At 58.6% G+C, this 13,772-nt stretch overlaps 2 protein-coding genes across 6 annotated transcripts in view; one reads left to right on the plus strand and one right to left on the minus strand.

Annotated features, from left to right (window-relative positions):
* Positions 1-5,144: 5,144 nt before the first annotated feature.
* On the minus strand, positions 5,145-9,279 carry LMF2 (lipase maturation factor 2). The gene is made up of 14 exons (XM_004380026.2): positions 9,168-9,279; positions 8,460-8,713; positions 8,334-8,362; positions 7,994-8,211; positions 7,735-7,913; positions 7,164-7,305; positions 6,903-7,037; positions 6,712-6,817; positions 6,540-6,636; positions 6,268-6,450; positions 6,012-6,180; positions 5,683-5,794; positions 5,518-5,614; positions 5,145-5,438 (listed from the first exon to the last, which is right to left on the minus strand). The coding sequence occupies exons 1-14, from the start codon at positions 9,259-9,261 to the stop codon at positions 5,145-5,147; spliced, it is 2,109 nt and encodes a 702-aa protein (XP_004380083.1). The 5' UTR covers positions 9,262-9,279.
* A 224-nt stretch (positions 9,280-9,503) lies between these two features.
* NCAPH2 (non-SMC condensin II complex subunit H2) overlaps positions 9,504-13,772 on the plus strand; it is a 10,447-nt gene continuing 6,178 nt past the window's right edge. For 3 of the 5 annotated variants that reach the window (XM_023734636.1, XM_023734637.1, XM_023734640.1), the window contains exon 1: positions 9,504-9,727. In XM_023734636.1, coding sequence (XP_023590404.1) covers positions 9,620-9,727 — 108 coding nt within the window. In that variant the 5' untranslated portion in view covers positions 9,504-9,619. The remainder of the gene's footprint in view (positions 9,728-13,772) is intronic. The other 2 variants (XM_023734638.1, XM_023734639.1) reach the window with 2 other exon arrangements.

Genomic DNA, 13,772 nt, shown 5'->3' on the forward strand with positions numbered 1-13,772 from the left:
AAAAAGGGTTGAGAAGTTAGAGGGTTGACATGTTGTGGGGTTGTTAACCAATGTCATAAAACAATATGTGTACTACTGTTTCATGAGAAACTATTCTGTAAGCCTTCACCTGAAGTACAATAAATAAAAAATAAATAAAAATTATGTCATGGCAACATGTAATGAGTTTATTTTTATGTTTGAACTAAGGTAATAAGTAAATATTTTTAAGTTTCTTAGGTTAATCTCTAATACAGTAAATGTCAATAGATGGGACCCTCATAAACAGAAGCTCTTTGGGGTCCTCAATAACTATGGTCAGCCTCCTTTAACAGGGGCCCCGGTGCTTGTCCCAGGGGCTCCGAGGGGGCAGAACCATATGGAACCATGTGTGGGTGTGACAGCGTGTATACCCTCTCACCACAGTCACAAGCCACCCTCGCAGCCAGCCCAGAGCCCCCAGCATGGAACCCCCCCCGGGACCAACGAGCAATGGATACTCCTTGATGACGGTGGCAATATGCCACCAGGAATGCACTCCTGTGTGTCGACTTGGACTGGCTTTCCCTGCCCACCACGATCCCTCCAGCAGTACCGTCCACTACCTGGACACAGCCCTGCCACATGGCTATTCTGAGCACCCCACCCTATTAGAGGAACAGGAAAGTGAAGAGTTAAAGTGCCCCCTGGAGGGGCCGATGCTGACCACCACAAGGAGACAGGGCTGCAGGCGCCTAGTAGGGTGCTGGGGGACACAGGCGGGTCAGACTCCAGCGACCTCCAGATGCGTCCCAGAACTGCAGCCGGGGCGACTGGGAGACTGAAGCCCCCCCTCAGACGGGGCTTGGAGTGGCACGAGGAGGAGGACACCGTGGACACCAGCCTTGACCCGACGAAGAAACAAGCACCACCATGTTCACTTCCCTTCTGTCCTTGAAATGTGAATCAGTTTTCTGTTTCCTTCCTCTCCTTTCTCCCCGTGGTTGTGGGTAACTGCACAGTTCGGGGTCAGTGGTGGTTCAGTGCTGGGATTCTCGCCTTCCACGCAGGAAACCCGGTTGATTCCTGGCCAATGCACCTCATGGTAAGCCACCACCATCTGTCACTGGATGCTTGCGTGTTGCTGGGACGCTCAACAGGTCACAGCAGAGCTTCCGGACTAAGACGGACTAGGAAGAGCAGCCTGGCAATCTACTTTTGAAAATCAGCCAGCGAGAACCCTATCGATCACGATGGCCCCATCCCCAACTGATGAGATGGGGACAGCGCAGGACTGGGTAGCGTTTCATTCCATTGTGCTTGGGGTTGAGACAAGCTGGGCGCCAACTCAGGGGCAGCTAACAACTTCACAGTTCAGTTGTGAATGGCAGAGCATTGGGATGGGACCGTGCGGACTATTGTGGGGTGAGCATCAACCCCCAGCCTGGAAATGGTGCTGGATGCAGGACCCAACGAGCTTTGGGTGCCAATGTTCCACCCTCTGCCCCCTGGCCCCCCACTCCCTCCCCTCACCCCCATCCCCATCCCCCATCCCCACCACCCAACCCCTGCTTCACCAGTGGGGTGAGTGCCTTTTGTGCAGGGAGAACCATCATGCTGTGTTAAGTGAGAGCACTGTTTTGAGAGGAGGGGCATAAATACGGAATGACGGACTCATAAGGATCTTGGCGCCCCAAGGAAAGGGGTGGGCCATGTTTGAATCCCCTTCCAGTGGGGATTTCCTGAGTCTGTGTGGGAGGCAAGGCTGCACCTCCCTCTATGGACGTCAAAAAAAAAAAAAAAAAAAAAAAAAAAAATCCAAACCCAAATCAGTTGCCATGAAATCAGCCCTCACTCATGATGACCCCATGTGTGTCAGAGTAGAACTGGGCTCCATAGGGTTTTCAGTGGCTGATTTTCTGGAACCAAGGTATCTCCGGGTGGACTCGAACCTCCCACCCTTCTGTTAGTAGCCAGGTGCATTCATCGTTTGTACCACCCAGAAGCCAAAAGGGCAAGAAGCTTGGTGTTACTCTGGCAGCCAGAGGGAGCCACCCAGGACTCCAGATCTGAAGCAAGTGTCGGCCGTGCCCACTGGGCGCCCACACAGCCCTGTGTCCGTGATGGCAGCAGGACCTGACTAGTCCCCAAGGTCTGGATGTCTGCACCCCTGGGAGGCTGCTCAATTTCCAGGCCTGTCTCCTTGGCCTCCGCGTCTGTGCTGTGACTGCCTCAATCAAGTTCCGAGAATTCCTGGTCTCTGCTGGGCCTGCAATGCTACCTGCAGCCTGGAAGGCCTTGTGGACCACAGCAGGGCAACCTGTGCACCCTCCCTCATCCATCACCCATGACGCCATCATCAGCAGGTGCTACTCTTCTTGTCTGCTCCGTTCCGTGACGGGGAAACTAAGGCTCAGGGTGTTGACCTGACAAGGTCGCCTGGTTGTAGGTGGCAGAGCAGGACCAACTCTGGCAGGCTGACTCCCACACCCAAGTTGAGTGGGCGTGATGGGGGTCATGGGTGAGTCTCACTGGCTGGCGGGGACTTGGGCAGGGGGGGGGAGGCGGGTGGGCGTTCTGGCCTGCACCAGCAAGTGGATGCACACAGAAGCTCCCCGGGTGTTGGGATGTTGCTCAGGGAGGGCCTAGAGGGAGGGGGCAGCAGTCAGTACTTGCCGTGCCCCGACATTCAGAGGGGCTGGGTAGAGTCAGATTATTTGCTGAGCATATAGATTGAATATGTATGGTGAAAGAATACAACCCTGATGGACACCTTTCCTGAGTTTAAACCACACAGTGGTTTAAACCGTGCATTATCCCTTCCTTCCCTCCAATTTCTCCCATTTGTGATGGAAATGTCTAGCTTGTGCCTGTTCCACCGTTGTACTTCGGAGGCAGGTAAATTGTTTTCTAGATTTCACAGATGAAGAGGACTTTTTGGATTTTGGACTTGGACATGATTTAAGACTTTTGCTATGATGGGGTGAAGGTGTTTTACTTTGGCAAGGACATGAATTTTGGGGGGCCAAAGGGTGGAATGTTATGGATTGAACTGTGTGCCCTGAATATGTGTGTCAACTTGTCTGGGCCATGATTCCCAGTATTGTGTGGTTGTCCGCCGTTCTGTCATCTGATGCGACACCATTCCTCTCCAAGTCATCATTCCTGGCGTAGTAGACCATATGATTGTCTGATTCAAAATGGCCAGTACCAGTCCATTTCAGCTCCCTAATGCCTAGGATATCTACCTTCAACCTTCGTGTTTAATTTTTGATGACTTCCAATTTTCCTAGATTCTTAGTTTGTACATTCCACATTCAAGTTATTAATGGATGTTTGCAGCTATTTCTTCTCATTTTGAGTCATGCCATGTCAGCAAATGAAGGTCCCGAAAGCTTTACTCCATCCATGTCATTCAGGTGGACTCTACTTTGAGGAGGCAGCTCTTCCCCAGTTGTATTTTGAGTGTCTTCCAAGCTGAGAGTCTCATCTTCCCACACTATATCAGTGTTCCACTCCTACTCATAAGGTTTTCACTGGCTAATTCTTTTCAGAAGTAGACTGCTGGGTCCTTCCTCCTAGTCTGTCTTTGTCTGGAAGCTCAGCTGAAACCTGTCCACTGTGGGTGACCCTGCTGGTATTTGAAATACTGGTGGCATACCTTCCAGCATCACAGCAACACGCAAGCCACCCCAGTACTACAAACTGACAGACAAGTACCTGTCAAGTTCAGTCTAGAAAACCCTATGTGGCAGTTCTACTCTGTCACACGGCGTCGCTATGAGTTGGAATTATTTGAGGACACACAGCAACTGTTTTAAAGCACCGACAGACCTCCAGGTCACATTATCAGTGTGCAAGAGCTCGATTATGGGGATGGTGAAGGACCATGCAGGGTTTCGTTCCATTGTGCATGGGGTTGTCTTGAGTTGGGCGTCAATTCTAAGGCAGCCAACAAGAACCCCTGAAGGCATCAGAAAGCTCTAGTCACAGGCCTCCTGAAGCCACCGCCCCCAGGCGCACAGGGTCCCTTGGAGGGAGCAGTGAGGTGGGGTCAGAGGACCTGGGCATATGGGGCAGCCCAGGGGTCTGTGGGGGAGACCAGGGGTCCTGGGGGACGAGGACAGAGCAGGGGCAGGATGGCTGGGCTGCGAGTTTCCCATGGAGGGGCCGACTCCCAGGAAGGGTCATGGACCTCGGGAACCAGCAGAAGTCTGGACCTAGCCCCCACCCCAGGCTCCCTGCGTCCTCCTCCCAGAAGCAATGCCTCCACCTACCCAGGTCTCCAAACTGGAGGGCGGAGGTTGCTAAGTGTATCCTCCCTTCCTGCCTCCCCCCTCCGTTCCCCGGAGCGCCCAGGGTGGGCACCTTGCTCCGGCCTCCTGTCCACCTGGATCACATGCCCTGTGGCAGCTGCCTTGACGTCCCTTGGTGCCTTGCCTAGGTCAGTCCAGTGCTGCCGACCTGCTGGAGTGGAGGGAAGGAAGGGGCCGGGTTTTGGCAGGTTCCCTGGCCCTTGTGTTCCCTCGGACAGGTCTGGGCCACATTCCATGGCCTGGCTCTGTGCCCTGCAGGATGGGGCTGGGAGGCCTGACAGCATCCATCTGTCAGTCTGCAGAGAATGCTGGGCTGGGACGCAGAGCCACCTGACTTCAGGCCAGTGCCTAGCTGGACAGAGGTCTGGCTGGCCTCCACGAGGCAGGGAGGGGCCCCGCTCGGACCACTAGACACATGGTTTAGCACAAAAGATGCCTTTATTGGTTCATAGATCCAAACACTGTTCCGCCTCCTCCTTCAGCAAGTCAGCCTCATTCCCTGCCTCTTCGGGACTCCAGACTCAGACCCTCACACAGGGACCCGAGGAGAAGGGGCTCCTGCCCGCCGCCTGCAAGGTCTGTTGGGGGAAGGGCTGTGATGTGGCGCTGCCGGGCCACGGGCTGCCCTAGGCCCATCGCTCAGGCCAGGGAGCACGTGGGAGGCATGGGGGTGACAGGTGGTCCTGAGAGCTGCAAGGAGCCAGGGTCATCCCGGCAAACCACAAGGGTGGTGGGCAGTACGCCGTCTGCGTCTGCCACGGCAGGGTTGGTTAAGGCACTTGCGGCTGGCTGTGTGCTGCTGGGGGGAGGCCGGAGCCACTGGGGGACCCTCCCTGCCCCCATGGGGACACCCATCTCAACAGAGCACAGCTACTTCTTTCGCCGGGGGGTCCGTGCCCCGCTGCTGCAGCTGTCCGGGGCTGGGGTGGCCTGTTCACCGGCAGCTCCTGGCTCCTTCTTGGGGGCTGCCTTGTGTTTTTCCTCCCTGCTGGGGGGTGGGGAGTTCGGGGCCAGCAGGGCCTGCACCACCCTGATGGCCCCCACGGCCGCAAGGAGCCCCCAGAGCAGGGTGGGGGCCTTCAGGGGAGACAGCTGGGTCCGCACCCAGTGCAGGGCCTGGGGCAGGAGGCTGCTGGTGCTGCGGGGTCGTGGTGGGCTCTTGTCCTGTAGGAGGTGCCCACAGTGAGGGCGGTCCAGGGAGAGTGGTCACCCCAGCCTCCCCCAGCCAGCTGATGCCTCCTACCTGAAGCCCAAACTGCGCAAGCAGTGTCTCCAGCGTGGGGTCCCCCAGGGCCACAGGTGGGAAGAACTGCTCTGCCCACTGACGGTGCCACCACTGGCTGCAGCAGGACCGGCGGTCAGTGTGGGGACGGGCCGGGTCCCCCACCCACCCAGCGCCTCAACTTACTGCTGCTCCCCAGGTGGCGAGAACCAGTACTTATAGCGCTGGGCGCGAACGTAGGTGGGTGGCTGCTTGTGGAAGGGGTACCTGGTGAGGTCGTTCTGTATCAGGCGGATCACTGCAGGATGGAGAGCCAGGCTCAGCCTTGGCCGCCCCAGATCCCCACCCTCCCCTGGTCGCCCCACCTGTGACTGGCCATCCTCTTTCACATCCCCGCTCTTTTTCCATCCCGGCCCTCCCCCACCTGCACGGCACCCCCATCTAGCCCTGCCCCCTCCGCATCCTACCCCACCCTCCATCCATTCTTCCTTCCACCTCGGCCCCGGCCCCCTCACCAGACTCCTGGCCCTGCAGCAGTCGGAGGACCAGGCCGGTGAACCAGGGGCTGTGCGTGTGTGGCCCCAGCGCCGCAAACCACATCTGCCAGTCGAGGCGCGGTTGGTGAGGCGTCACGATGGGCGGTGGCCGGCTCGTGTTCCCGGGTTTGTACATGAACTCGATCTCCTGTCACGTGCAAGGCCGCAGATAGTGGCCAGCTGGGCCCACGTCCACTCGGCCACCCACCATGGAGCCCATCCGCGGGGGGCTCACCGTCCAGTGGTGTCCGTCGTAGCTGCCCTCCAGCACCACCTCGGGCCGCCCACCCAGACCGGTCATCCGGCGGAAGAGGCCATAGGAGTTGGCCAGCTGCAGGTGCTCCACGGCACCAAAGAGGCGATGGGCCCCGGTCCAGAGGCGCCCGTGGGTGCCCGGCTCCATGTAGGAGTAGGGTACCTAGAGGCGGGTGGGCAGAGGCTCAGTGCGGCCCTGAGCACCTGCAGTGCAGCCCTGCTTCCCCACGCCCTCCTCCCCTAGCTACCCACCAGGCTGACAGTGAATAAGGCCACTGTGGCCATGCCAAAGATGGACAGCTGGACCGCAGACCAGAGCTTCCACAGCCACCCACGCACCTGTGTCCACCTGGGGGGAACTGAGAGCAGTTAGGCCTGCGGGCACACCGTGGCCACCCCCACCCCCCGTCTCTGGCCCATGTACCTCCAGAGGGCAGTCAGCAGCTCCCAGGTGAGGGAGGCCCCGCCCAGCCACATGGTGGGCAGGGTCACTGCCTTCAGCCACTGGGAGAATTGGTGAAAGGTGAAATCTGCAGGGAAGGGGGCCGGGGCAGGTGTGAGGGCAGGCAGGTGTGGGGGGAACAGCCTGCCCTCCCACCCCCAGTGGGTGCTCACTGGTTCTGGAGTGGATGGCGCGCTGCTCCCAGTCCATCTCCAGGCTGAAGTAGTGGGTGGTGCCGTAGGCCAGCAGGCCATAGACGGCCAGCTCCAGCAGGGGGGCCAACATGGTCAGCAGGGCCTTGGGCCAGGCTGTGGGGAGGGCGGTTATGGCTGACGGGGGATGGAGGTGGGGGACTGGCAGCTGGGGGGCTGTGGTGGAGCTAGAGCAGGGGCCATGGGGCATAGGCAGTGGGGTGAGGATAGGCTGGAGCTTACAGGTGGGCATCTTTGTGCGGCGGCCACGGCCCCGCTCCACACCCAGGTGCTTGTCGTCCAGCAGGGAGGTGCAGAGCACCAGGGTGAGCAGGTTAAAGAAGTTGTAGTTACCCGTGATGATGATCAGGACTTGCAGCAGGACCTGGTGGGGGGGTCTGCGCTCAGAGCTTCCGAAGGCTGCCTGCCCCTGGAGCCCTCGGCAGTCTGCTGCACCTGGCCCCTCCACGTACACCCTGACCACCTCCGCCTGGGTCTCCACTGCAGACAGCCCTCCCTGCCTGCTCTGCCTCGGAAGGGCACCCTCCTCTCCATCCCCTGGCTTGTTTCCACCTCATCTGCCCTAAGCCCCTGCTTGACTCTTCCATAGTGCTCCTGCTCTCAGCACATGGTAAGTGGCCCTTCCCCGCCGGGCCCCTGCTGACCTAGAGACGGACATCCTCAACACAGCTGCAGTCCCCCCACCGCAGGCCTACACCTTTACACGCCCCTGTCTTTGCGGTCGCTGTCCCCTGTCCCGGAGTGCTAAGTAGGTAGGGCCCTGCTTGGGTCCTCGAAGCTGAGCCCCGCCCACCTGGGAGTAAAAGGCTGCCAAGCGCACGCGGCGGAGCGGGGCGAAGAACAGAGGTGGCACCGCAATCTCGATGAGGAAGGTGGCTGCCACGCTGAGCCTCTGCAGCCAGACGGGCAGGTGGTGGGCGAACCAGGCAGCGGGTGTGGGCAGGCACTGCGTCTCATAGTGGTAGGTGAGGGCTGCAGGGCGAACGGGCAGGCAGAGGATCAGGGCCGGCAGGAGCTCCCAGACCACCCCAGTCCCAGGCCAGGATCCTCACCGGTGAGCCCCCACCATGCGGGGCAGCGGCTGGTCAGCTTGACCACGCCCGAGGCAAACATGAGCCGAAACAGCAGCCAGCGCACTAGCCAAAAGGGGAGGTCCTCGTGGGGCGTGGCTCCTGTCGGCCCGCCCTGGGGGGCCTGCTTGCGAAGGGGGGTCTGCCTCAGCGGGGCTACCAGCACAGCCAGGAAGCCAGTCTCCAGGAGCAGGGAATCCCTATTGGAGAGAAAAGAGTACAGAGCGCTCCCCTCACCGAAGTCGCTGCCCTCAGAGGGTTCTCCTGCAGAATGAGACAAACTCACCCAGCCCTCCTGCAGCCCGAGCCCGGAGCCACTCACCACTGGAAATAGAGGAACACCTGGCCCACCTGCAGGGAGAGGCGCTGTCAGGGGGCAAAGGAGTGTGTCTGGGTGCCGGGCTGGGCAGAGACGTGGGGGTGGGGAACAGGAGGTGGCCCCACTTGCCTGGTAGGCTGACAGGTAGGCGGCCCAGAGCAGCAGGTAGGTGAGGCGGTGGCGCAGCGGGCGCAGCAGCAGTGCGCCCAGGGCCAGCAGCGTCCCCAGCAGGCTCAGCAGCTCCAGGCCCTGCGCGGTGTCCAGCCCCAGCCTCGGCACTTCCCACAGCAGCGTCGGCATCTCCCACAGCTGCTGCCAGCGCCCCTTGCCCTGCGGCCGCAGTGTCCTCCGAGCCGGCAGGATGCCCTCGGCACCATATAGGCCTGTGAGAGGGCATGTCAGGACCAGGACACTGTCCTTGCAGGCTAGGACCCCCACCCCAGGTCAGGGTCTGCAGACCTCCCTACCCCTCACCTGACACCCTAGCTCGGGTTGTCCCACCCAGCAGAGCCCAGCTCCCCTCCCCTACTGGTCAGAGCCCTCCCTTCCACATGCCCCACCACATCTGGGCGGACGCTTCTCCCGCCCCGTCAGGTTCTGCCCCCCGCCCCAGATCAGAACCCGGAAACGTGTGGGAAACGGACCATTGCTCTCACGTCTATCCCCACCATCCCCGCGGCCAGCAGGATACGAACCGCTGCCCCCTACCCCACGCACTAAGGCCTGAACCTCACTCCTGTGCCCCGCCCCCCCGACGGCGGAGCGTCGCCCGGGGCAAGGAGCGGACACAGGGCCCCGAGCGCGGATCGGGGGGTGTCCCGCCCTCGGCGCCCTCACCCGGGATCTGCATGTAGAGGGAAGCGAAGGCGAACATGAAGACGGCGGCCACGCCCTGGAGGAAGAGCTGCTGCGGGAGCCGGGAGCCCGCCATGTCCGCTACGCGGCGGGCCGGATAAGAGCCAGCCAGCGCCCCAGGCCCCGCCCCGAGCCGCCAGGCCCCGCCCCGCCCCAGCCCGCCGGAGGCAACTGCAAGTCTCGTCGCTTTGCTGGCTCCGCCCCGCCCCAGCGCCTGCCCCACCTGCAGCGCGCGCCGCGGCCTGTCTCCCTCTCGGGCCTCGCCTCGCGTGTACGCCATAGGTATGCGCGCGGCGACGCGTGCTACGTACTTTCCTGGGCGGGAACAGCAAAATGGCGCCAGAACTAGCGGCGGGCTGAAGACACCGGCCCCCTTCGGAAGCCGATCCTGCGGTCCCGGCCCGCCCCTGCCGCGCGCCCAGCCCCTCCCGGACATGGAGGACGTAGAGGCGCGCTTTGCCCATCTTCTGCAGCCCATCCGTGACCTCACCAAGAACTGGGAGGTGGACGTGGCGGCCCAGCTGGGCGAGTATCTGGAAGAGGTAATAAGGGCGGCGGGGGAGCGGCGCGGGGCGAGCGGGTTGGATCGCGGGCTGGGCCGTGGGCGCCGCCGCCTCCACGTTGGTGGCCACTCCGGCGCTCCGGCTTCGCTTGTCCTCAGGCTCCTTACCGCTTCTTTTTCCCAACCCGATCATTGTCTTCCGAAGTCATCTTGTGAAATTAGCCTGGAGTCGTAATTGCAGGTTGCTGCCCATTAGTGAGCCATGAAGTCGATTGAGTTGTGACCAGCGTTTTTCACTGACGAAATAGAGCAGACTAGAAAGTATTAGAGTTCATTTTGTTTTAGTTATTGTGTGCAGATTTGTGTATGTGTGTGTGATAGATCTGGGTCATTGTGTAAAAGGATTTCTTACGGCCGGTTTTCAAACCACTTTCCAGCCACTGCCATGTTCCATCCTGTCAGCATTAATCGTTGTTGCGTATTTGACAGCCGTGCCAACCCTTTGCGGTTGTAATTCCGATTCATAGCGACACCATAGGACAGAGTGGAACTGCCCCATAGGGTATCCAAGGCTGTAATCCTTACGGAAGCAGACTGCCACATCTCTCTCCCGCTGAGCGGCTGGTGGGTTCCAACGCCAACCTTTTAAATAGCAGCCGAGCGCTTAACCACTGTACGACTTCTACTAGGGAGCTGTCCCCTCCACATTCGCACCTTCCTCTCCTCAGCCCGCCCAGCCTGGCTTCGGCTACACTTAAACTGCTCTTTTCTCAATCAACCACGACCTTTATTGTACCAAATCCGACAGACTCTAACAGTGTTATCTTACTGGAGCAGCAGCCTTTGTTGGAGTTGATCGCTTCCTCCTATTGAAACATTGTCTTTTCTTGTGTTGCTTGACAGGGCGTTCTGATTTTCTTTTTATGTCACTGGGTTCTTTTTTGTCCTATCTAATCTCTAAGTGCTGAGCTCCTCAGGGCAGGGGCCTAGCCATATTTTGGCACTTCCCATCTCAAACAATCTCATTTATTTCCATGATTTTAAATAATATGTGTATGATTATAACTCCCAAATGTGTATCTCCACACAGATTTTTCTTGTGAATCTATTTTTGTGATTCCACTGAGATGTCACATAAGCATTTAAGGCATTTAAGGTACAACTCTTTATTTTTCTGCTCAAATCTCAGTCACTGATTTCAGTAAATGGCACCATTGTTCAACCAGCTATTAAAGATGAAAGGTAAGAGCTGTTCTGGCGAAACCCCACGCTGTCCACCCCGTTTATCCGTGGATTCTGTCTGCTTTTCCATCAGAGTATTGCTTGAATTCAGCTGCTCTCAATTTTCACTGGTCCAGGCCACCAGCATCTCTGAATCATGTGAATCTTCGCAATAGCTTCCTACCTCTGCTTTTGGCCCCCTGCAATCCATGTTCCATCCAGCAGCAAATGTGGCTCTTAAAAAGTAAAATCCGGCCACATCCCTTCGCTGCTTAAAGCCTGTCCTTGGCTTTCCACTGCACTTGGAATAAAACCCAAGCTCCTCCCTGTGGCTTCCAGGCCCTTCTGGGTCTGGCCCTGCTACCTTTCTAGCCTGATCTTAGGCCAAAAGCACCTTATGTGCGTAGTTCCACCCAATCATTTGGTGGGAGTTACAAGACCATGCATGGCGAGAAAGGCCGTGTAAAACCGATCCGTCGCACTGCAGTGTTGTTGAGTGTCCCCCAGCGTTAGACCCTAGGGAATAGTGGACAGCAGCGCAAACAACAGCTCCTGCTTTAACAGGACCCCCAGCTGGCTGGGTAAGATGAGTCTCAAAGAAGTAGCTACACGGAGTCGGAGGTAACATACTGTCAGGGCTTGCTTGTGCTCTGCACACACGAACTCACTTAATCCTCACGAAACCCCTGTCGGTGTAGGTGGTTCTGCCCCTTCTCACAGGTGAGGAGGACGAGGCCCAGGGAAGTTGGTCGTGCCCAGTCACGCCTGGCAAGGGGCAGAGCAGAGTCCATGTTCCTGACCACTGCACAGCATCTTTGTGTAATCACAGACTACATGAGCTCTGAAAGAAAAGTTTGGGCTTCCATGAAGTGTTTGACTGGGGACCTCTCTTGTTTTGTGATGAAAGGAACTGCCTAGTCAAGTAAGCCAAAGAACATTCCAGGCAGAGGGACAGGGGCGGGAAGGCTCTGAGCAGGCCTGTGTGGCCACGTGGCTCTGTTTACAATTTTGGATTTTCCATTAGGGTTCTGAGGGTGCATTGTGGTCCGCTTTAGGACGAGCGCTGGCTGGAGTGTGGCGTGTAGGCAAGGGAAAAGAGGGTAGGAGAGCCCTGTTGGATGCTGTGGTCCAGGCCAGAAGTGGAGCTGGCTGGGCGAGAGCAGGGCCGTCACCCACAGTGGAGTGACAGAGTAGGTGTGGGCAGAGCAGGGCATTGACAGGGAACCAGGACAGGTGCGAACAGTAGGTGAGAAGGAGGGAAGGGGCTAGACTCCACGGCTTCTGGGCAGGTGGTTTGTGTGGGAGGTTATCTAGACTTCAGTGTGGACTTGTTTAGTATGAATTTCCATTAAGACATCCAAATGGACATTTGAAGAGGGCATTGGACATGCGGGTTTGGCTTAGAAGGGAAGTCCAGACTGGAGCCGTGTTTGGGAGTTGTTAGAAGCGTAGACGGGTGGTGTGGGTGGCTCCAGCCTGCCCCTTCACATGCCGGGTCCTGATGCTGTGCTTCCCCCTATGATGGTGCTTCTCTGTCCTCCCTCCCCGCTGACCCGACACGCTCCTTTCTCCTTTCAAGAGTCAGTGAAGCATCTTCCCTTTGGTGGCATCTTCCCAGGCGCTCCGCCTTCTTTGTGATGCTGCATTTGAGGAGTGTTTCTTTTCCTAAGCTGCTGTACCCTTTCCGGCTCTCCACCTTCGCATGGTAGCCACTTCCTGCTAGGCCTTCTCCCTTCGTCTGCCTGGCGAGTGTCTGTCCAGTTTTCAGGTTGAGCTCTGACATCACCACTTCGCTTGTGTCAGGCTCCAGACCTGGGGCTGGGATTACTTTAAAGCAGCTCCCGGCCCAGTGAGGGGACGAGAGAGGCGTGGGATGGCTCCAGTGCAGTGAGACTGCCCTGGTGGAGTGAGGAGCTGTGTGGGGGTAGGGCCCAGAGCTGGGTCTGCGTCTGCAGGAACACGTGGGGGGCCTGCAGACGCTTTCACATTGGAGCCGAGTCCGGGGCACCTGTGTCTGGGGGACGGCTGGGGGAGGGTGTCCTACGGCAAAGCAGGGGCAAAAAGCCTTGGGGAAATAGCAGGGGAGCCTTCAAAGTGCCCCTCACAGAGGAGCACAGTGGAGGGCCGGTTTGGGGGGACGGTGAATCAGGCCTGGAGATGGAGGGTCAGGGACACGTCTTGGTGGAGCCATCCAGTAGGCAGCAGGAGAGGGGCCTGGAGGTGAGGTCTGAGAATCGTGAGTGCAAGGCTGGCAGTCTGGCAGGCTGGCGAGTCCATGGGTGAGCAGACAAGTCGTGAGGAGAGGAGGGCCAAGGGCAAACCCTGGGTGCTAATGTTTTGGGGTGAGCAGAGGAGCGGGCACTTGGAGAAGGCCAGGGTGGTCGAGGGGAAGGGAGAGAGAACTTACCTGAAGAGTCTCCTGGGTTCTCTGCTCCAAGGATGGAGACCCTGTTCTGTTTGTGATCCCCACCGCCAAGAGGTTTCCCTTCTCTTAGGATGGGGGTCTGTGTGCTGGAGACTGGTAGCATGGGGCTCTGACTTGGGGGAGCATCGTGGAGTGCCCTCCCCGTGCCTCACAGGAATGCTAGTGGCTCTGGCCGTTTGGTAGACAGTCAGCTCTGGGAGCCTCCCTTTCAAAAATGCTAGGTCCCGGAGATTACAGAAAGTAGGCGAAATCACAAAGGCATCCCCCCTCCTCCCGAAAAGGTGAACCCACAGTGGAGTCAGAGCTGTCAGTCAGGGGAGGGCGGACTGCTCTGGGCAAGTGGCAGCACCTGGACCCTGTGCTGTCCGAGTCACTAGGTGGGGCTGCAGAGGGGGAGGGGGGGCTGCAAAGGGAACGGGGTGGGGGGCTGCTAAGGGGG

The sequence above is a fragment of the Trichechus manatus genome, unplaced genomic scaffold (genome assembly GCF_000243295.1).
Source record: "Trichechus manatus latirostris isolate Lorelei unplaced genomic scaffold, TriManLat1.0 scaffold00069, whole genome shotgun sequence".
Classification (NCBI taxonomy): domain Eukaryota; kingdom Metazoa; phylum Chordata; class Mammalia; order Sirenia; family Trichechidae; genus Trichechus; species Trichechus manatus.

What these genes read in the sequence shown, in the direction of transcription:
- LMF2 (XM_004380026.2), bottom strand. Translation starts at nt 9,261, where the DNA reads ATGGCGGGCTCCCGGCTCCCGCAGCAGCTCTTCCTCCAGGGCGTGGCC. An exon ending in CCTCTACATGCAGATCCCGG is followed by an intron (nt 8,714 to 9,167) that starts GTGAGGGCGCCG and finishes GCCCTCTCACAG; the next exon opens with GCCTATATGGTGCCGAGGGC. An exon ending in CTGCTGACTGCCCTCTGGAG is followed by an intron (nt 6,637 to 6,711) that starts GTACATGGGCCA and finishes AGTTCCCCCCAG; the next exon opens with GTGGACACAGGTGCGTGGGT.